This window comes from Acomys minous (assembly GCF_964271855.1).
Source record: "Acomys minous genome assembly, chromosome: 16".
Taxonomy (NCBI): Eukaryota; Metazoa; Chordata; class Mammalia; order Rodentia; family Muridae; genus Acomys; species Acomys minous.
In genome coordinates this window covers 47569685-47593201 of record NC_140498.1, presented here as the reverse complement: position 1 = coordinate 47593201, position 23517 = coordinate 47569685, and the positions used below count along the sequence as shown (strand labels likewise).

The 23517-nt window shown below is 45.2% G+C and overlaps 1 protein-coding gene across 3 annotated transcripts in view; it reads left to right on the top strand.

Moving 5' to 3' along the window:
• GRIN2A (glutamate ionotropic receptor NMDA type subunit 2A) overlaps positions 1–23517 on the top strand; it is a 409098-nt gene that overhangs the window by 259490 nt on the left and 126091 nt on the right. For all 3 annotated transcript variants that reach the window (XM_084762469.1, XM_084762471.1, XM_084762470.1), the window contains one exon: positions 16232–16346. In XM_084762469.1, the coding sequence (XP_084618595.1) occupies positions 16232–16346 (115 nt within the window). The remainder of the gene's footprint in view (positions 1–16231; positions 16347–23517) is intronic.

The window sequence follows — 23517 nt, the reverse complement described above, 5'->3', positions numbered from 1 at the left end:
GAGAGGTGCCACCCTTGGGCAGGTAGTTCTGGGTACTTTAAGAAAGCAGGTTGAGCAAGCCAGGAGGAATGAACCTGTAAGCAGTGTTCCTCTAGGGCTCTGGCTCCACTTCCTTCCTCCAGGTTCCTGCCTTGACTTCCCTCAGTGATGGGGTCTAGCTTGAGGCTTGTAAGATGAAGTGAACCCTTTCCTTCCCAGGTTGTTTGTGGTCACAGTGTTTTATCACAACTATAAAAACACTAAGACAGAGTGCTTGCCTTGTAAACACAAAGATCTGAGTTTGATCCTCAGAACCCATGTTAAAAAAAAAACAAAAAACAAAACAGAATAAAACACCAACAATAGCTGGTGTGTGTGCATTAACTTACCATCATCAGCATTATATAAAAATAAAAAATTACCAAAAACCCTTTTGGGCTTAGATTGTATGTGAGGAGGCAGGGAGGCAGGGGGATATCTGAATAAGAGTTACAAGGGCATGGGGCAGGACCCCAGCTCTGTGGGTTCAGAGTTAGAGTGGGTGGAGCCAGGACCCAAGCTCTGTGGGTTCAGCCAAAGGCTTTGAATCCAAAAGATTATGGTTCAAATAGTCATGCCCTTACAATTCAATTCTACTTTAAAATGATAGAAAATGGTCTGAGTGTATAGCCCAGTTGGAAAATTGCTCGTCTAGCATTCATGGAGCCCTGGGTCCTCCCGAAACTATCAACTAAGTGAACAAATAAATAAATAAATAAATTCAAAATGATACAAAATCCAAAACATGAGCATTGGATTCTATTTCCTGTAAAAGAGATCCCAACGATGCCCACAGCTGGTGTGGCAGCCCAATTATCTGGCTTCCTTCTACTTTGTGACTCTGTTACTGCAGCCAGCGGTTTCTGCTTCACAGTCTAAAATGGCCACAGGTGTGCCAACTATCACACCTGCACTGAGCCTTCTCACTATAAGGTACTTTCTTTTTTGTTGTTGTTGTTGTTGTTTTGTTTTGTTTTTGTTGTTGTTGTTGTTTGGTTGGTTTTCGAGACAGGGTTTCTCTGTGTAGCTTTGGCTGTCCTGGATTCTCTTTGTAGACCAGGCTGGCCCCAAACTCACAGTAATCCCCCTGCCCCTGCTTCCCGAGTGTTGGAATTAAAGGCATGCGCCATCACCGCCCAGCTTATAAGGTACTTTCTTTAACTTACATAGTTGTACTTGTCTTCTTTCTTCCTATTGGTCAGAGTATAGTTTCAAATTCCCAGATTGTAAACTTTATTCTTGGATATTCTGTTTCCAGATGAGAAAGGGGTTTCTCTTTCTTCCCTTTAAAAAGTTGGCTTTTTTTCTTTTTCTTTTTCTTTTTACTTTATTCATTTATTTATTTTTCAACTACAGAAGGAATCCCTCAGGCATGCTGGCCACGCCCTCTTCCACTAAGCTGTGTCTCCAGAAGCCCTTCCCCCAACACCTAGGTGTCTTTCTTTTGAGATGGGATCTCACTAAGCTGCCTAGGTTTCCCTTGTACCCTCTCTGTTGCCCAGGGAGACTTTGAGCCTGTGACCTTTCTGTCTCAGCCTCCTGGGATGCTGAGGTGACAGGCCTGAGGCACCATGCCCAATCTGTAGCTTTCCATTCCCTGAAGCAGAAGAAGGAGAAGGTATTGACAAGTAGTCGGAAGTCCCCGGCACCTCCCATGGCCGTCCCGACTGATTCACACCCTCAGCGCCTCGCTTTTCCCTCTGCAGAAGGAGAGCTCGCACTGGCCTCTTCAGCTGCGGCACTGCCGAGGAAGCACCTTGCACAACGTGTAATGTATACTAGAGGTCACATGAATTAAGTCCCTCATTTTAAGCAGCTCCATATCCAAAGAGATGGGACAAGGACCAAGATATCCTGGTTTGAATATTAGGATGCTTCTCTGGGGCAGCAGCGGGGATCACACATCTGTTTGCTCTCTGGTTTGGTGAATACAACCAGTATTTTCCCCAAATTATATAAAAATTTCAATGTAGTGAGGAATTAAAAGGAAGTAGGAACTCCAAAGTCCCATTGGCTATGCCTTTCTTCTTGGCTTTCGAGCTACCTTCCTAGATTTTCCACACTCTATGAAGAACAAATAGCTAGCGACCGGACTGATAAACAAATCTTGTTGTCAAAGGAAAACAGGAAAGGACAGACATCTGTGACTTTTCCTCGTTCAGTGACTGTGCTCTGAGCACAGGGCCAGACACTGTACCTGACACGGGGCATGCAGTTGCTAACACGAGTTGGCCTTTGTGTCTGCACACCTGTGTCCCATTGTGTGGCGGGGGTGGGGAGGTTCCAGAGATTTCAGCATGAACTTCACCCTTGTCTTGAGTGACAAATGACCTACATCTCCTATATTTCTTCTTTCCTCCTCTTTTCCCTCTGCCTTGAGTATGGAAGCAATAGCCCATGTGCATCTGCCTCCCTAAGAGCTTAACTAGGTGGTAGAGTGCTTGCCCAGCACTTCTGAGGCCCGGGAATGAATACAGCCCTGCCCAGAGCAGTGTGGTAGCACACACAAGTAACTTAGCGCTCAGGATGTGGCGGCAGAAGGACCACGCGTTCAAGGCCGGTTCAAACCCATAAAAAGATATCTCCAGTAATTTGGAGCATGGAGTGGGTGACTAAGTAAGCCACCAGCTATCACGCCGCCCACCTCTTCTGTACTCTTTTTTAAAATTAGTTAATTAATTAATTAATTCACGTTACATACTGATCATAGCTCCCTTCCTCTTTTCCTCCCGGTCCCACCTTCCTTTCAGATGCTGGTTGGACTGACTTCCACCAGCCAGTTCCAAGTGGTTGGGGAAGGCATCTGGGGCAAACAGGGGCACGCTTAGTGTTACTTTAATATGTTATTAATAGCGCCCAGACATTACAGTGTCCCCACTCTAGGTTCCTTGGCACAGCCCACATGCAAGGAACAGTAGCCAGCTGGGATCAAAAAAAAAAAAAAAAAGCAACAACAAAACAAAACCATTTTCTTAATGGCCAGTCAGACTTCCAGTAACTTTCAATAAATAAAGGAGATTCCAGAAGCAAGCAAGTGGCCTTAGAGAATATCTTTCCTGCAGCTGGTTCTCTGGGAATAAATGCTGAGTGTGCGAAATCTTCCAGAGCCACGTCTGTTCGTTCATTTGTTCCTCCGTTCTGCAGCATGTGGAAGCTTTGGCCAGGAGGCGCACGCGCTAACAGCTGTTTTAGATTCAGAGTGAACCAAACGCCACGTCCTGCTTTCTAAAACTCAGTGTTACTCAAGCCTAGTGGTGCAGGTTTGTGATCCTATTTGTTTGGGAAGCCGAGGCAGAAGGATTACAAATTCAAAGGCTGCTTGGGTACAGAGTGAGTTCAAGTCCAGCCTGGGCTGCCTGGGCAACTTAGTAAGACTCTGACTCAAAATAGAGTAAAAAAGGGTTAGGGATGTAGCTCAGGTGTAGGACATTTTGTTTAGTATGTGTTTGATCCTCAGTTCCTATAGAGAAAGAAAAAAGAAACAAAAATAAAAGATAGAAAAATCTCTCTCTCTCTCTCTCTCTCTCTCTCTCTCTCTATATATATATATATATATATATATATATATATATATATATTTTTTTTTTTTTTTTTAGTCAAGACAGTTTTTAAATTGGCCCCCAAAATAGAAGTTGCATTAGAGGAATGATCTCCTCTCTCCCTTCCCCTGCCTTCACCCATTTAAAAGGTTCACTTATGCCACCATTTCTGAGTCTGTTTTATGTGACACTGGCTGGGACAATGCAGATTGTGGGTTAGGGAATTCAGCCCTGACATTTGTTTCTTTTCTTTGGCTTAGGTGTGTGGTGAGTAACTGCTTAGGGGACAGCAAGGCCAAGAAGTGTATGTCTTGAGCACAGCGGAGGACAGAGGGAAACTCATGCCCGTTGGGACAGGAGAGGGAGGTAGATCGCGATGAATGAGGGGACGTGTGCGCGCGAGAAAGTCCCAAGGGTCCTTCCAGGAGGGAGCAGCTCCGTGTTTGGTTCTGCAGTGCTGGAGATGAGCTCTAGACTACAGCGTGCCGAGCCAGAGCTTTCTCTGAGCTAATAGCAATGCTAAAGCAACCAGACAACAGGAAGCCGACATTGGTGTGAAGGGTTGCAGGGGTGGCGGGGGGGGGGGGGGGGGTATATGGTTGGGCAGGTAGAGAGGAGGCGGGGAGGAGTTAGGGGAGCTGGCGGGGGGGGGGGGGAGGAGAACTAAGCAAACAATCCGAACTTTCTAGAAGTGAGCTGGAAAACATGAGCAGTCTAAAGAAAACAGTGACTTTGATTTCCAACACATGTAAATTAAATGACAAATGTGAATGCTGCGGCACTCGGGTCCTCTGTAAGAGGCACTTAAAGGGATCATGAGATTCCGGGGCCGGCCCTTGGAACTTGGGAAATGGCAGAGGAGATGGAAAATTAAGCGGAAAATTGGGAAACACTAAATGGGTTATGGTAGCATTTATGAAAGAGTAAGAGAATTAATGTCTAAAGGAAAAGGGTGAATAATAAATATGTCTAGGGAACATTTCAAACAATCAGATTTGGGAAGTTAAAAGAGACAATTGTGAGGCAACAAAGACAAAGTAGAAATGTGAAAAAATGAGGCATTTCGTGCCCACAGGCACTCACACAGAGCAACCAAGGGACCCTGGACGTGACCACACTCAGAAGCAAAGAGACAGAACACAATAGGGTGCTAGACAAAGTGACAAAGTTGAAAATAGTGAAAATCCGTGTGAAGTGTTCATTAACTACTGTTTATTAGGCAACAGCTGTGTACTAGGCATGTGCAAAACATCCTGTGTGTTCTTGAGCTATGCTAGGTGATGGGGAGTTACACGGTTTATTATAATTAATGTAAACAAGTGTTTTCTTGTCCTATAGAAGTTAGATATTACCATAGGTTTCACTGTGACATTTTACTACATGTATACGTGTATTTTTGGTTACACACCCCCTGTTCTTCTTTCCTGTTCCCCTGCACATCTACCACTTCCTTCCTCTTCCCAGTTGTCCCCTCTTCCACTTTCATAACTTTTTTTTTTTGACGGCCCAATGAATTTAATGAGGGCTATTGGCAGGCCCATGGGAACATTAGCAGTGGTTACACCACTGAAGAAAACCTCTCCCTCAGTCAACCCTCAGCTGCCTATAGGTCTTCAGAGAAGGAGCCTCATTAGGTCTTCCCTAGCCCATGGTGGTAGGATGCTGGCCGGGTTAATCTTATGCAGGTGATTACAGTGGCTGGGAATTAAGGAGCACTATGGCTACACCACACCTGGCAAACAGTGCTCTGCAGCCTATCAGTCCTTCCTCCAGCTCCTGCATTTGTTGTTGTTGTTGTTGGTTGCTGTCCTCTCTTCCTGTCCCTGAGCTTTGGTGAGATAAATGTCCCACTTAGGGCTCAGCTTTCAATAGTCACGTAGTCTCAGCCCCTCCACAAGTCGCACATCTCCCGAGTAACTAACTGGCAGCACTAACTGGCCTATGGGCGTAAACAAGACTATTTACAAAGCAATCTGATGGGCACAACATGGTGTGTAGCAAAAACAACAGCGAAGGAGGTTCAGGGGGCTCAGAGCATGCCAAGATGCTCCACAGGTGGCCTAGCGGAAACCTCAGCATCACCTCACTCTATTATAACACCATGAAACTTCAGCTGCTTAGAAATAGCACTTCTGTCCTTGTTCACTGCACTCTCCGGTCAGTACTAGCCTCCTGCCCAGTGCTAGAAACAGAGCATGGAGCAAGCAAAGGGTGGGGGCTCCCTTTGTGATGCATACATTCCGCTTACTAGAAAACAAAGCAAAATAACAGCAAACCCCAAAGAAAGCCTAAACCAACAGTCCAATAGAAATAGAAATCCAGCTTTTTGTGTGTGTGAGTTCTGGTGATGTCAGACTCAGGTTTCAGGCTTATATACCCATCTACTGAGCTATCTTCCTCTACTTTCCTGTGATCTTATTATTTTCTTTTAGACAAGAAATTATTTTTTTTTAAATTGAGGGTGTGGGGCTGGAGAGATGGCTCAGTAGTCCAGGATCAGTTCTCAGCACTCATGCCGCACAGGTCACAGCTGCCTGGAGCTCTGGCTTCATGGGGTCCGATGCCCTTTTCTGGCATCCACAGGTGTCTGATCTAATGTGGACAAGCCCACACACAGACACACATAATTTAAGAACAGCTATAATAATCATAAATGTTAAAAAGTAAAATAAAATCCAGGGTTTAACTAGACCTATGCCTTTTTTTTTTAACTTAATCACTTTACAGCCTGATCCCATCCCCCTCCCTCCTCCCCTCCCAGCCCCACCCCCACTCCCTTCTCCTCCCATCCCCCTCCCTCCTCCCCTCCCAGCCCCACCCCCACTCCCTTCTCCTCCCATCCTCCTCCCTCCTCCCCTCCCAGCCCCACCCCCACTCCCTTCTCCTCCCATCCTCCTCCCTCCTCCCCTCCCAGCCCCACCCCCTCCCTTCTCCTCCCATCCTCCTCCCTCCTCCCCTCCCAGCCCCACCCCCACTCCCTTCTCCTCCCATCCCCCTCCCTCCTCCCCTCCCAGCCCCACCCCCACTCCCTTCTCCTCCCATCCCCCTCCCTCCTCCCCTCCCAGCCCCACCCCCACTCCCTTCTCCTCCCATCCCCCTCCCTCCTCCCTCCCAGCCCCACCCCCACTCCCTTCTCCTCCCATCCCCCTCCCTCCTCCCCTCCCAGCCCCACCCCCACTCCCTTCTCCTCCCATCCCCCTCCCTCCTCCCCTCCCCAGCCCCACCCCCACTCCCTTCTCCTCCCATCCCCCTCCCTCCTCCCCTCCCAGCCCCACCCCCACTCCCCTCTCCTCCCATCCTCCTCCCCTCCTCCACTCCCAGCCCCACCCCCACTCCCTTCTCCTCCCATCCTCCTCCCTCCTCCCCTCCCAGCCCCACCCCCACTCCCTTCTCCTCCCATCCTCCTCCCTCCTCCCCTCCCAGCCCCACCCCCACTCCCTTTTCCTCCCATCCCCCTCCCTCTTCTCCTCCCAGCCCCACCCCCACTCCCTTCTCCTCCCATCCCCCTCCCTCCTCCCCTCCCAGCCCCACCCCCACTCCCTTTTCCTCCCATCCCCCTCCCTCCTCCCCTCCCAGCCCCACCCCCACTCCCTTTTCCTCCCATCCCCCTCCCTCTTCCCCTCCAGCCCCACCCTCACTCCCTTCTCCTCCCATCCCCCTCCCTCCTCCCCTCCCAGCCCCACCCCCACTCCCTTTTCCTCCCATCCTCCCTCCCTCCTCCCCTCCCAGCCCCACCCCCACTCCCTTCTCCTCCCATCCTCCCTCTCCCTTTTTCTCAGAAGAACCAAGGGGTTCCCATTCACCCTGGCACCTCAAGTCACAACAGGACTAAGTGCATCATCTCCCACTGAGGCCTCACAAGGCAGCCCAGTTAGGGGAAAGGGATCCTGAGGCAGGCAACAGGGTCAGAGACAGCCCCGACTCCCACTGTTAGGGGACCCACATGGTGACCAAGTTGCACATCTGCTACATATGTGCAGGGGCCTCGAGGACCAGCCCATGCATGCTCTTTGGTTGGTGGCTAAGTCTCTGTGAGCCCCCATGGGCCCAGGTTAGTTGACTCTGTAGGTCTTCTTGTGGTGTCCTTGATCCCCTCCAGCTGGCTCCTTCTATTCTTCCTCGTACTCATCCACAGCACTCCCTGAGCTCGGCCTGTTGTATGTCTCAGTCCAGACCATCCACATAGCACGTGCCCCCACAGTCTCCTGTGGCTCATGCCTCCATCGTAGACACTACTGGTCTAGAGCGAACTTGGACTTTCTAGCCCAGTTTCACTCCGTTTGTGACACAGGAGGTATGACCTGCCTGTTCTCCCTTTGGGCCTTGGCCATTAATAGAGCAGAGAATTCAAGCAGAGGAGAAAGGGTCATTCCACATAGACAAGCAGCCTCCTGTCCCCAAGGCTGTAGCTACTACAGGAAGTTGTATGCTTGTAGTTCATATTTAGAGGGGTTAATGCTATGTAGACCACTTTACTACCACCGAATGATAGGGAGGCAGAGGCAGACGTTTGCAGAGAACAGGGCCTTGGCATCTTGTATGCTTGCTGGCGTGCTTTCCTGTATTTCTTGTTCCTGAAGGAAATGGTGAAGATATAATTTGAAGCTTAGCAGCCACCACGGATTCTAGTATTTTTATCTGGATTGCTAAAGGTGTGTAATCAATTTTGATAAGCAAGACAGTGATACGATTTTCCTGTTTAATACAAGTGCTCAGCAGGTAATAATGGGGACAAAGCAAAGTGCTATATAATGGTATCTCCTTAGCTCAAGAATTTTGCTCCCGTGTGAGTTTAAGTGGGAGGAAAAGCCTAAGGAAATATGGGTTGTCCTTCCTAGAAACCGGATGGAGGAATTGAAGGTAATAGGTACTCAGTTCCTGACAACTTCCTAATGAAACTGGTGTTCAGCACAAATTTCTGTTAGAGCTTTATTCCCTCCTGAAAGACTAAAGACAGGAGCTAGACATTTAGTGCATGGAGTCATTGCTCTAGAATACTGAAATTTAAGAGAACACAGTAAAAGTCAGGGCATGAGGATTTCTACATAGTTGTTTTCATATAATCTGAAGCTGATGATTCAAATACGAGTAATCACCCTGTTAATTCCACTGTATTTAATTAGGAAATGGGGACGGGAATGGTGCACAAGAATCAAGATGAGAAATTACAGAAGATCTGAGCAAATTCGACTGTAAAAAAACAATCCAAAGAAAGATGGTGACCCATACATGCTGGTCTCGCTTAAAGCCATGAATGTGGCTCTCAGGTCACACAATGCAACTTGCAAATGGAGGCCAATTGTCTGTGCCAAAGCCACTGGGTTAGTCCATTTTCTGTCAGTCAACTCACAAAGAGGAAATGCTTATTTGTTCTCAGGTTGGGAAACTGTGATAGGGAAGCTGAGGTTTAGGTCTTTACTGAAGTAGCGTGTTCCAGCAGGAATGCATGGAAGACAGCTGCTCACCTCCTGCTAAGAAAGTGAAAGTGGGAGGGACCAGGGAATCCACTGTCCTCCAATGACTACAGACCTCTCAGTAGGAACCACTATCAAAGCTTTCTACCCCCTCCCAACTGGAGCATAGCCACTTAACATGTGGGTCTTTGTTGGGTAGATTCAATCTTTGACACTTTCTAAACAGAAAAACAAAACAAAACAGGATAACATCTTTGTCATTTGATTACAAGCATTTTTTTTCCTACAGCTAGCACTTTATTCAGATCGCAGTCTCATTACGCGTGGTCCAAGAACACTCAAATAAGAACTCAAATAAAATCAGATGTTAACAGTTGGTCTCCAAACATCATAGCCAACAGTACCACCATAGGTTTGCCTATGACCTCTCCGATATAGAACCACATCCACACCTCAGTGGCCACCAAACCATTCGGCATAGCTTCCTTAACTGTAAGCTGTTTGAAGCTACCAGTTTTAGCACTTTGAACTATTTTTTCACCCTCTGAATAGCTGTAGGGATTTCAGCAAGGGTTGGGGGTGGGGGGGCGGCGAACCAGCTCAACCTTGGCGTACTGCCAAAATGTGGCTAGTTGAGGCTTTGAGTAGGTCACAGCAGTGGTTACCAGTCCAGGATCCTTTTCTACAAAGTTGCAGATGAACTTGGCATGGTCTCAGGTGGAAGATCTCTCTCACTGAGCCACCGGCTGAGTGTCCGGTTACAAACATTTAAGTTAGGAACTAGAGTTCGCCTAAACCCAATTCATCCAAGAATGCTACATTGTTTACCTCCACGAACTGGTCATTCTAGCTATGAATCTGGGGTGTGAGGCACAGAAAGTCCTTGGCTGGCTGGTTGTTGTTGTTTGTTTTGTTTTGTCTTACTAGCTGGGCTCATTGTTACAGTAGTTACACTGCACCTGATTCAACACAATGTTCTGTGGCAGCTGATGCGCTCTTGGTGCAGTCACTCCACCCCCAAACACCGCTCCCTTGGTCCTCTTTCTTGCCTTGATTGCTAACTGGTCTGCTCTGTTTTTCTGTACCTTGCAAACTCTCTCTTCCTTCCTCTCTACCCCCAATAAACAAAATGAGCAAAATCCCCTTAGTGCAGCTGGCGAAGCATTTTCTTCTCTCTGGCTTCGCATCTCAAGCCGCTTCTCCCACACACCTCATCTCCCAATCCTTCTGACCTGATTCTAACTCTGATTGTACTCATTAGGAAGCTTCATCCCTCTCTGCCTTCGACTACACTGTTTTTCCTGGGCCAGCTGTTGTTGCTGTCCCACACTATCTGTCTCCCTGACCCTTGCTCTTTCTTCACATAACCCAAACATGGTCTACTTTGTTTCCTGATTCTAGCCCTGGAGTTGCAATAGAGTTTACCACAGCTCACCTTATGCATGCTATCTGCTTAAGCAGTAAACATCTGTAGTGTTCTATTGGCCGCTCTTTATTATTATTTTTTGTGACCCTCTCCCCAACCGTGAAAACCATATGATTGTTTTTATATTACTTTCTTAGCAGATTTTATAACACAGGGTGTGCTTGAAATGTACGAGGTCCTCAAAAGTCTATTGGATGCAATAATGCATGGTTATATTGATGAATTATTGATGGGCTTATGGATAGATACTGTGTTGATGTGTAGGCAGATGGATGAATTGGTGGAGAGACAAATAGATGGATAAATGTATTTATTGATAGGCTCATGGGTAGAAGGATAAGCAATTGTGAGTGATGAATGTAATTATGTATAGATAAATAAATGAATGGGTGAAAGAATGGATAGATATTTGATGGGCAGATGGATGACTAAACATATTGATCTATAGATGGATTGATACATTGATGAATATGTTGGTGGATGGATGGATAGATGGATGGCATGTCTTATGATGATATGTTAATAGACTTAGCCAACAAACATCAACTGAGCTCCTACCATGTGCCAGGCAACTTGATAGGACCAAAAATAATTTTGAGAAACAAAACCAAAACTTCAGCTTGGAAGATAAAATCAGCCTAATTTAGCTCCCAGTGAGTTACTTTGAAAGCCTGCTGACAATGAGGAATTTGAAGGAAGTTGAGCGTCCTTCTAATCCATCAGTCTACACAAAATCTTTTCATGAGCCGTGTGCACACAGGCTGTAAAATGGAATATTCCTTAGATGTTCTATCTAGGTCTACTTAGCTCATCATACACCAACCAGCCAGGAAGCATCAAAGGGAAGGAGAAAGAGCAAGTAAGTCTCCTCTGCCTAAATATTGAATGGTTCTCAACCCATGAACAAAACTGTTGAAGTTCCTCTGATTCAGAGCATTAATTGCATGCCAGCTTCTGCCAGTGGTGAGCCTGAATACTTTTCTGCTCACATCCTTCATTTCCTGGTTCTCCATGACCTTCTGAATGACCTTCCAGTGCTTTGGCGTACCATACAAAGGCCCCCACCATTAGTTATTAAAGTCTTTCACAGACTTAAGTAGCTCCCTAACAAGCAGCTTCTGCTTCTCCTGGTGTGTGTCGCTATGTCAGATGGCAACTCCTCTGATCACAATGCTTTCTTCTACCCCCATTTCTTCTCAAGTATCCCCCAAAAGAGCTCCTCAGATGTTCCACATTGAGCTAGGAGCCCCTCATCTGATTTTGCAATGTCTCACATTCTCCAGCTCTCATCCAGCCATTGACATGCCTATGAATTATAAAAACTGTTGGCCAGAGGGTAGATAGACACCGGGCCTTAAATTCTGCATCTACAGGACTCACTCCAAGGCCTCAGGTATAAAAGACTTGCAATAAACAGTTGTGGAGTTGAGAAAATAATTTTCTCAGTCTGACGAGATGGCTTAGTTTGTAAAGGGCTTGCTTTACAAGTGCAAGCATCTGAGTTGGACCTTCAGAACCCATGTTGAAGTGCCAGACATATGGTGCATCTGAAATCCCGGACCTGTGGAGGCAGAGACCAATGTATCCCTGCAGCTTGGTCAGCCTGGCCTATTTGACAAGCTCCAGGTCAGTGAGAGACCCCATCTCAGAACACAAGGTGGTGGCATTCCTGGGGAATGACATCAAGGTTGTTCTCTGGGCTCCGCACACATGTACACATGCACTTATGTGTGCACGCGTGTGCACACACACACACACACACACACACACACACACACACGCTTTCTCCATGCACATACACAAGGAAATGTATTTCTTGCAAACTACCACAGACTCTATAAATGTCTCAAATGGAATAGTGACTATCCTGCTTTTCTCAGAACAGTGTTTCTGTTGAAGTGTTGGATTGCAAATACTGTAAAGACTGAAAGGGGCACAGAATAAACTGGAAAATACCTGCAATCCATACACAAACAGGCTATTTTCTCAATCCTCTTTCCCATGAAAGCCGCCTTGTTTTGATGCAGTTTTAAAATGCTTCAGTCTGTCGTTCCATGGAGTTTATGTGAAGGATCCGTAGCCACGTCTCCATGCTTTTCTTTTCTTTTATCCACTCATCAATTTATTTACTTTATATCCCAATCGTGGCTTCCCCTCCCTCCTCTCTTCCCAGTCCCCCCTTTTATCTCCCCCCCCACTTCCTTCTCCCTCTCTCTTCAGAGAAGGGGAGGCCTCCCAGGGATATCAACCCAGGTTGGCATAGCAAGTTGCAGTAGGATTAGGCTCATCTTCTTAATTAGAGGCCAGACAAGGCTGTCCAGTTAGGGGAGAGGGAACAATCAGAGACAGCTCCTGCTGTTGGGGGGGGGGGGCGGTCCTACATGAAGAACAAGCTGAGCATCTCTTACATATATATATAAAGGGCCTGAGTCCATCCCATGCGTGTTCTCTGATTGGTGGTTCAGTCTCAGGGAGCATTTATGGGCCGTGTTTAGTTGATTTTGTAGGTTTTCTTGTGGTGTCCGTGACCTCTCTGGCTCCTTCAGTCCTAACTCCCACTCTTCCACAACATTCCTCAAGCTCCACGTAATGTTTGGCTGTGGGTCTCTGCATCTGTTTCCATCGGTTGGTGGGTGAGGCCTCTCAGATGACAGTTATGCTAGGCTCCTGTCTGCAAGCATAGCGGAGTATCATTCATAGCGTCAGGGGTGGGCTCTCTCTCTCAAGGTATGGGTCTCAAGTTGGGCCAGTCCTTTGTTGGGCATTCCCTCAATATCTGCTCCCACTTTATCCCTGAACACCTCATAGGCAGGAAAAAAATGTGGCTTGAAGGTTTTGTGGCTGGGATGCTGTCCCCATTCCTCCATTGGAAGTCTTGCCTGGTTACAGGAGGTGGCCAGTTCAGATTCCATAGCCCCTGTTGCTAGGAGTCTTAGCTAGGGTCACCGTCATAGACGACTGGGGGTTTCCATTGTCCTAGGTGTCTAGTTTGTCTCAAAGATTCTTCTGTGCACTGATTCCAATTCTTTCTCCCTCATCCCCCCCATCCCTCCTTCACCTCCTGGCCCCCTTTTCTATTCAGTTTCCTCCCTCTAGCCACCCCCACATCTATTTTATTTCCCCTTGTCAGTGAGATACTTGGCTTCTTTGAGTTTATGGGCTGTAGCATGGTTATCCTGTACTTTATTGTTAATTATCCGTTTATAATTAAGCGCATACCATGTTTGTCTTTCTGGGTAGCGGTCACCTCTTTCAGGATGATTTTTTTTCTAGTTCTTATCCATTTGTCTGAAAATTTAATGATGCCATTGTTTTTAATAGATGCTTTCTTAAATATTTTTCTTGTTTTATGTGTGGGTGCACATATGCTATGGTGTGTCGCGGACAGAGGACAACTTTCTGAGGTTGGTTCTTTCTTTCCATTACCTGGTTCCTATCCCAGGGATAGAACTCAGGTCTTGAGGTTTGGTGGCAAGTCTCTCTACCTGCTGAGCCATACTGCTGGCCCTGGGCCATACTGAACATCACATTTATCTAAAGCTCCATGGAGACATAGAACCCTGGCTCACCTTTTCATCCCAGTTCTGGTAGATGAACTGTGCTGTGTGTTCCCATCAGACTCCAACTTGATCATATGCGAGAAAATTTGGAAGATCTGAGTGGAGAGGGAACAAGCATAGTTAAGCAGATGGCTGTGCCCTGTAATAAACATACCAGGCTGTCGTTGATTCCACGGATGTGACACAGGTCCTTAGTGACTTGCTATTTCATCCTCCCCTCAAACCCAGCTTAGGATCCTAGTGGTTTTCCATTTTCTCTGTCCTCTCTCTGCTGCTCTTCTTCATTTTTTTTTCCTTCTTTCCCTATTTTCTGGCAACCACCAGGGTCAAATCCATCTCTGTCTTCAGCTTGATTGAAGAAACAACATAGCCCTGTAACTGGCACTCCACATGGCCGCTAGTCTCCTGGTCTATTCTCTACAGGACCTTACAGTGATATTACTAAAGTGTTTGCTGCTCCCTTGATTCAAACCCTTCAGTTTCCCTCATTTTAAGCTTGAGACAAAATTGTTCATGGCCTACGAGTTCAACACTGCCGGCCTCAGCCACTTTCTCAGGCTTGCCTCGTGTCACGTGTCTCTGTCTATCTCTGCGTCAACTTTAATTGTCTGTAGCTAGTGTCTCGTACATACCACAGACCTTTGCACATATCGCTCTTTTAGTTTGCTCTCGTCTCCTCATACCTAGTCAACACTGACTTACCCGCATAGATCGAAATATACATCCTGGTTTGTTTTCCTTTTCTATAGTATACCTCTCTTTTTAAAAATCTCTTTTATTTTCCCCTCTCTTTTAAAAAAGTGTGTGTGTGTGTGTGTGTGTGTGTGTGTGTGTGTGTGTGTGTGTGCATTTATGTAGAGGCCAAAGAATGACATTGGGTATCTTCCTCAGTTACGCTCCGTGTTTGTTTGTTTGTTTGTTTGTTTGAGACAGATCTCTCACTGAACCTGGAGAGCTTCAGTTCATCCAGGTTAGCCTGCCAGCAAACCAAGGGGCCATCCTGTTTCTGCCTGCTGCAGCAGTAGGATTACAGGCATGTGCCTACACACGCTGCCTTTTAACAGGGTACGGGGCATCTCAACTCATGTCCTACGGTTTACGTAACAGACACTTTGCCAACTGAAGCATTTCCTCCGCGCCACATTCTTTTTCTAGTAGCATGCCATAGATTTGCTGTTAATCAGCTACTATCTGCCCTCTCCCTTAGACTGTAAACCTCACGAGAGCAGGTATCACATCTGTTTCCTTGTTTATCTGCGTCCAACTATCTAAGCCCTGACAGGTAGCAAATGATTATTAGCTGAGTAATAAACAGATGGGCTGTCACTGCTTTGAAGCTGGTTCTGTGTGGTTTGTAAGGAGGCAGTTTCCTTTAGGGAAACCTAAGAAAAGAGAATAGAATACACAGGGCCAAAGAGAGATGGCTCAGTGGTTAAAAGTGACCCTGCCAAGGACCAGAATTCAGTTCCCAGCATACACGGTGGACATTTCACCACTACCTGCAACTCCAACCTCATCGGAGCCAATGCCCTCCTCTCTTCTAGCCTCTGGGGCCACACATAGGCATGTGGGCACCCATACATATGTGGGTATCCACACTCTCTGGCATGCACACATGTGTGCAAACTCTCACACATAGTTTGTGCAAACTTACACACACTCACAAACACAGAGTTATGTAGTGGGGGGGGGACTGTGTGTATGCATTCAGATTTTCTTTTTTTTTTTATCTTTTTTTCCCTTTATTAATTTATTCTTGTTACATCTCAATGGTTATCCCATCCCTTGTATCCTCCCATTCTTCCCTCCCTCCCATTTTCCCCTTACTCCTCTCCCCTATGACTGTTCCTGAGGGGGATTACCTCCCCCTGTATATGCTCATAGGGTATCAAGTCTCTTCTTGGTAACCTGCTGTCCTTCCTCTGAGTGCGACCAGGTCCCCCTCAGGTTTTCATATAAGAAGATCATATGAACCTAGGTCAATGATTTGGTAGTCAAATGTGTTAAGCAGTTGATTATTAATTATAATTTATTATTAATTATGGGTACAGGACAGGAGTTCTGAGAATGAATCAGGCTGGTGGGTTGGAGTGTGTGTGTTTAGCAGGGCTTCCATAGGTCCCAATAGGTCCACAGTTGCAGCGTCTGTATGATGGTAAGCAATGGCTATGCACGTTTATACTCTAATACTGTGCTGATTGCAGCCCCCACTCATCTGTTGGATGCCTCTTTAAGTCTTCCCTAAAATATGTCTTTGTCTTTTCCTCCATCTAGATTTATGGTCAATGTGACCTGGGATGGCAAAGACTTGTCCTTCACTGAGGAAGGCTATCAGGTGCACCCCAGGCTTGTGGTGATTGTGCTGAACAAGGACCGAGAGTGGGAAAAGGTGAGTGTCTGCAGAGTGCAGCGGGGGAGGCAAAGAGGGGGGGGGACGGTACTTTCTCCCTGAGAACTTCCCTTACAGTGGCTCTGAGCTCCTTTCTGAAGCCCAGGGCCAGGCTTTCTGAGAACCAGGCAGATATGATAGGAATGCCTAATGATATTGTGCTGCCCTCAGATTCCAGCAGATTTAGGACAGCTTAGAGATGGTTAGGCTCTGCTTATAGAAAAGCAGCAACAAATGTCCACTGTAGCAAAGATCAAGGATATTCATGCATCTTCTAAGCAGGTACCACATTCACCACTGGCCATATTGTGAATACCCTGCATTTTAATTTACTTAGACTTTTACTTTAAGTAAACTAGTTTTTAAAACTTCAGAGTGTCACTTCTATGGCTGTCTGCAAGTCATATTGAGGAGAGGGAGTATATAAGTCTCACAGAGCACATGTTAAAGTATATTCACATTAGCTCCAAAAAGTCAGTATGTAAAGAAAATAGTCACCCCATATATTATACAGACACAGCCTGTGTCACTGAAGAGAGACTTAACAAAATGTACTAAGCTCCCAGGAACACAATGGTACTTGTCCCAGTGGCACATCTTAATCTTCTAAATCCCAATTTCCAAATTGATCTCCACACAATTACATAAAGAATGCAGAAGAAGAGGAGAAGGAGGAGCTGGAGGAGGAGGAGAAGGAGGAGGAAGGAGAAGAAGAAGAAGAAGAAGAAGAAGAAGAAGAAGAAGAAGAAGAAGAAGACAGGAAAAGGGAAAGGGAAAGGAAAGAAAAACAGGTCAAGGCCCACAAAACACCATGAGAAAGAGACAGACAAAGTGTAAGGTCTGGAAGACTCAGACGAGTGCGGTGAAATGGTATCTTCTGAACAGGAATCAGGATCTCACAGCAGCCATGTTTGCCTGCATAATATCTGCACAAGAGCAAGCCAGTTAAAAGTCCAGTGTGTGTGACCCTACTCCTAGCTGAGGAGCTGTTGGCTTTGATGGTTGCTGGGGAAAGGAGTCACTTTTCTTTTGGGGTGTGGTCACTAGTACCTTGCCCATGCCCAGTGGGTGGCCCCACACCCATGCACATAGGGCAGCACTAATCAGACTAAGCAAATTACAAAAACAACAACAACAACAACAACAACAAAAAACAAAAAAAAACTGAAGTAGAAAACAGTGTTGTTGGCTAGTATTTGCTAGGACATGCTGCATTTCTAGGGATATCAGCATAATGAAGTGTAGCTTTCCTTTGCACATCAAATGCAGGAGAGGCCCTAGTGAGGAAGAAGGCATAGGGCGTGGCGTGGGAGGGTCACACAGCTAACAGGAATTGGGAGAAAGTGCTCTATAAACAAACAGGACATAGACTTTGCAGGCTCAGGAACAGGGAGACGCCTATAGAAAAGGTGACCAAAGAGCTCAGGAGAAATTTGCCTGCTATATCCACCAGCTACAACATACGCATTCCATCATAAACATGTGAAAAATTCACCAAGGTAGATTGTGTCTTGGAATATAAAAATGGGCCTCATGGTTGGAAGGATTGAAATGGTATAGGGTGAACCCTCTAATCACAGCAGTGTTCAAATAAAATTCAGCAATAACAGTGTATCCAGAAAGTTCATGTTTGGAAATTATGACACACTTCTACATACATTTTAAGTCGAAGGAGAAATACAAAAGACACAGAAAATATTTTGAGCAGGCAGAATGATAGTGGAAATACAATATATAAAAACTGGCAGGGTGAGGCTGAAAATGTGCTAGGAGGAGAATTGATGACTGCAAATTCAATATAATTAAAGGGAAATTGTGGATGAATACATAGATCAGCAGTTAAGAGCCCTTGCTGGAGGACCTGGGTCTAACTCCCAGCTCCCATGTTTGACCTTTAACTGTTTGTAGTTTAGGGTTATGGTTAGGGCTAGGGCTCCTGGGTACCTAGTATCTTTCTACTGGCTTCCTTGGGTATCCACTCGCATGTGTCATACGTTTACACAAGACACACATGCATGTACATAAATAAAAATAAAATAAATATTTTTAATAAGGCAAATTGTAAAGTGTACAATTTATCCTGGAAAAAAAGAGAGCTATAGAGGCATATCTCTATGATCTCAGCACCGGGGGCTGAGGCAGAAGGACTCCAAGCTCACAACCATCTCAGAAAGACCCAGACCTTTTTTCTCCGTTCCTGTCTCTGTTTCTCTGTCTCATGATACATAGAAAACTAGAAAAAGAACCCAAATGAAGCAGTAGGAAAAAAAATAGATATGAGATGAAAAGTTCACAATGTAGTAGCCAACCTTTAGGAAACTATTAAAGTCCCTGATTCATAGCAACAATGGTTATGCAAAAAAGAAAACACAAACAATTAATATTAAACACAGAGACAACCACACTACTACAGGAATTACAGATCCTAGGTAATAAAAAAAAAAATCACATAAAGTGTCTCCCAATAGATTTGACAGTGTTGATAGAATGGGAAAACTTCAGAGAAACAAGGTTTTTTCCAAACCGACACAGGAAGAAAGGCAGTTTTCTGAATTCGTTGGGCAGTTGCGTGTGTAACAGAAAACCTTCCCCCTCTGTGCTATGGAAATAATTTATCTGCATTGCTTCCATTTCCTACTGTGGTATTAAGAAGAAAGTCTTTGTGTCCAGATGGCCTCACTGTGAATTCAATCAAATGTTTAAAAAATAAGTAACACTCGTGTACACCAAGTTTCTCACCATCTTACTAATTGTAGGCAATAATGTTCCCTAAAAGAATAATGCATCATAGATAACAGGGGTTTATTTTAGGAATGCAATATTGGCTTCGCATTCAAAAAGTAAATTGATGTAATTTACCATATTAACAGAATAAAGGAGGAAAATTATATAGTTATTTCAACAGATGCAGAAAACACATTTGACAAAAGTTACTATCCATCTTGATACGTAGGCCAATTAATTCTTTAATCTGATGAAAGCTGTCTATGAAAATACTACAGTTAGTGTCGTTTAAAATATAGTATTACTTGCGCTTTTAAGAATTTCATATATGAATGCAACGTATTTTGGTCATATTCACCCCTACCCTTCCAGCTCCTCCTAGGTCCCCCGACATGTCTCTGTCTCAACTCCATGTCCTGTTTTAAACTTTATTTTCCATTAAAAATTTTATGACCCATTAAATCCAATTAGTGCTGTTCCTGTATATATATAGATGTGAATAGGAGTCAACCCACCAGGGACCTCACCCCTAAAGAAAATGGACTCTTCCAGCCCCAGCAGCCACTGACTCCTCCGCTGGGGGTGTGGTCAGGAGCTCCTCACTCCTCCACAGTGAGCTGTTGACTGTCTTGACCTTGGGTGGTCCTGTGCAGACAGTCACAGCAGCTGGGAGGTCACCAGTGCAGTGGGCTGCCCACGTCTACAAGACACTCTACGGCCAGCGTTGTAGTTAACGATGAAATAGTGAAAACGGATCTGCAAACGCACAGTGAAATGATATGGTGGATGATGAAGAGAATATTGTAAGACTTTGTAATAAGCGGCTTCGTGTCTGCTCAAGAGCCATAAGGAAAGTAACCCTGGACCCTTCACGTATGCTGTGTACAAAATCTACTTGAAACTGGTTGGAGGGTTGTAGCAAACTAAAATCAGAAAGTTTCTAGAAGGTGATGAAGGAAGATTTGGAATGCCCAAGAGGACCTCAGATTTCTCTTTTCCTTTTATTTTTGAGATTAAAAAAACAGCATTCCCTTCCCTTACTTCCTTCAAATTCTACCATATGTATCTCCTAGTTCTCTTTCAAATTTGTGGTCTCTTTTTTCATTAATTAATACTACATGCATATATCATACATATCCCTAAATATTATCTGTTCAGTCTGACAACAGATTTCTTAAACATCCACTAAGCATAAAAACTGCAGTCTTTCAAAATAAATAACACTTTGCTTACTTCTATAAAAATTTAGAAATGAAAAAGGCAAAATGCAAATTGGAAAAGGTAATAGATATATTATGAAAGATATTTAGAATATGTAAATGACTCTTATGAATGAATAATAAAAAGATCAACAGTTTTAATAAAAAAACAGAATTTGTCTTAGATATGTCACAGAAGATACTACCAAATGTTGATGTAATCAGAGAAGGGCTTAACATTACCAGTCTTGTGGGGCACATAAACATCTCTGTATGTTGTGCTGGGTCTTGAACACAGTTACTTCTGTATGTTAGGCAAATCCCTTATCTCTGATTAGACCCCCATCATGGGGTCATGCAAATTAGAATAATTCCTATGATTCGGGTTCACACCCACTTAGTAGCTAGTAATAAAAGATTTGACAGTATTATTTTCTTGTGAGGGCAGAGTCTTATACATTGCAGGTGAGACTCCGACTGACAATGAGCTAGCTAGGGGACTTGTTTAGATTGGGCTTTATAAAGAAAAACACAAGTAGCACAGAGAGCCCTCATCACTCAGGAGCGCCATCTCTAGGCACAGACAGTAAAGAGAAACGTGAACATCCAGACATTCACATGTACGATAACGTTCATTGAACATTATTTATATAGCAAACTATCAGAAAGAACCCAAGGTATGTCTATAAGGAAATGAGTAAATAAAATGTGGCATAGCCACAAAATTGACTGCTTCTCATTAATAAGAAGGAAGGAAATATTAATATACATATTGATGTGGTTGACTAAAAAGCATGTTGAACTGAAGGAGACAGAAACAAAGTATTACAATGCGTTATTCCTTTTATATGAAGTTCACAAAGAGGTGAAACTTGTTAATGAGGTCTGACAGCAGGGAGCACCGGCTGCTGTTTTAGGAAAGACTGTTGCCAAGAAATGAACCCAGAGAATTTTCCAGAGCCATGGCAAGGGTTTTCTGTCTTGACTATTTCTCAGAATGCATCCAGATACGGCAACAAGGTCTGTTTACGTGCCGTAGCTCTTTGTACTTAGCTTCAAAATGAAGTTTCACAATCCGGGAGACTCAGCACAATTGACCCACAGATGTTGCTGAGGACTCATACGTAGCCCTCCAGGTGATAACGTTACGTGGCCATCGTCACATGATCACCAGTTTGCTCTATTTTCCCTCGTGCTGATCTACTGAACACGTGACTGGAAACACAGCTTATCACTTGACAAAGGAATGAGTGCGTACTCTGGCTGACACTGTTTTGGACCCGTGGAAGCGATCCCTAAGTAACAGATAATTTTTGTAGTCAAGTAAGTTAGACTGAAGAGCGTGGATATGGAAGAGATGGAAGGCTATACATTTCTGTTATGTGGGAAGTGGGAACACTATCTTCTGGCCTACCGTCCCTGGGTGGCCCCCTCTCTGATGCGCTGTCACTCACCACGTTAAGTGCCGTCTGACTCCATGTGTTCCAAGTGCTCCCAATACATCTGGGACTTGGAACACTGTTTCTGTGTCTTTTCATTCTTTCACTGTTTCCCAGGGTTTCCTTCTGCAGACACCCACATGCAAAACCCAAACAGGAAGATTTGCTTTGTGGTTATAGCAAGAGGTAGAGAGTGTGCGTGTCGTTGAGTTTGGAGGGCAGTGGGCATCATCTAGAGACACACTTTTGAGCTGCAAAATCATTCCAGCTGCTTGAGCTTTATAGTCCAGGCTTCAGCTTGGCTTGCACCCGTGAAATGTCTGTGCTGCTCCGGATTGGGCTCGTATGCCAAGGAGCTGGCTTACAAGCAGGTCAATGCAATACAGGTGATAACACCGAATGAAAGAAAGATGCCTTTGACAGTCTCCGTTTTCAGATACAAAAATGCTTTTGAATAGTTTGTATAGCCTCACACTCCTGTTGAGACACAGCAGTCTCCCCCAAATGCCGCTCAGGGAGTTGCTGCCCAGCTGAGCTTAGCGTGTACAAATAGTCCCTGTCAGTAGTCTATTCTCCTGACACTCAGGGGATCCAGGATTTCAGAAATAACTCCCCATGCTTCTGTCTCGAAGAAAAGGAAGCCAGCGGAGCAGCAGCATGTAAACACCAGACACGCCATCCCCAAGCTTTCCAGAGCACCATGCCCTGGTTCAGCAGGCCAGCGGAGGGGCAAGATTGCCAGGGCAGAGCTGGCATGCTGGCACACAGCATGTCCTCCCCATCTCAGGGTCACCCAGTGACGTCACTGCAGCAGCGCATGAGATGAGATTTTTATGGAAAACATGAGGGGCTCTCTGATGGATCTGGTGTTTGCTGGGCCTTCGTGTATGGCTGGCATAGATCCTTCTACATCCACAACTCCCACCTCCCCTCCCCCACCCCCTGAACCCAGAGCTAAGCAACCTTTCTCCGGCAAATCAGGACATCTGGGTTGCTGTATATTTTCTGCTCATCTTGGATCTTGGTGGGTTCAGGGCTTGAAAAAAGTATCTTACGTGCAATCTAATGAGTGGTCAGTCCTACTGTACCCAATGTGCCCATTCTAGGGCCAATACTCCATTAAATATGAGGGCTGGAGCCAGGGTGAGTAGGGAGTTATCCATGTCCCCATGTACCTTATAGCTGGGCCAACCTTGGTACAGTGCTATCTGTATTCTACTGGCTATAGTATCCATCACAGAGAAGAGAGAAAGTGCCCTGGCCTGGTCATCTCTGCCAGGTCTTTCTGAAGATAGGAACTTTAGAATTGGGACTCAGTGATAAGACGCATTTCCTCCGGGCTGTACAATTTTTGTATCAACAACCCCCACAGCCTTCAGAACAATTCTATTAGCTACTTAAGGGTTTGCCCATTTTTTACATGAAAAAATAGAATGTATGCAGACATACACACACACACACACATGTACATGGCCTTTGTAAGTTATATGTTTTAAAACTAATATATAAAACTGAGTCAATGTGTAGTGGGAAATGAGGTTTTCGTGCTGGGGTAAGTCGCAGAAAGGCTAAACATAGTCCAGGCTAGATAGAACAGGAATGCATATTGGAAGTGATCTAAAGAGATGCATAAAGTATCTTGAAGTTTAATGTCACATATAGATAGGACAAAACCCAACACATGCTACAGTAAAACAAAGATTCTATTCCTTGCAAAGATTCAAAGATGAGATTTCTGAAAAGAGAGGGGGGACTTCGTTACGAAGTGGGGAGCCTCATTTGAGCACAGGGGAGAGCCTCACTAGTTTT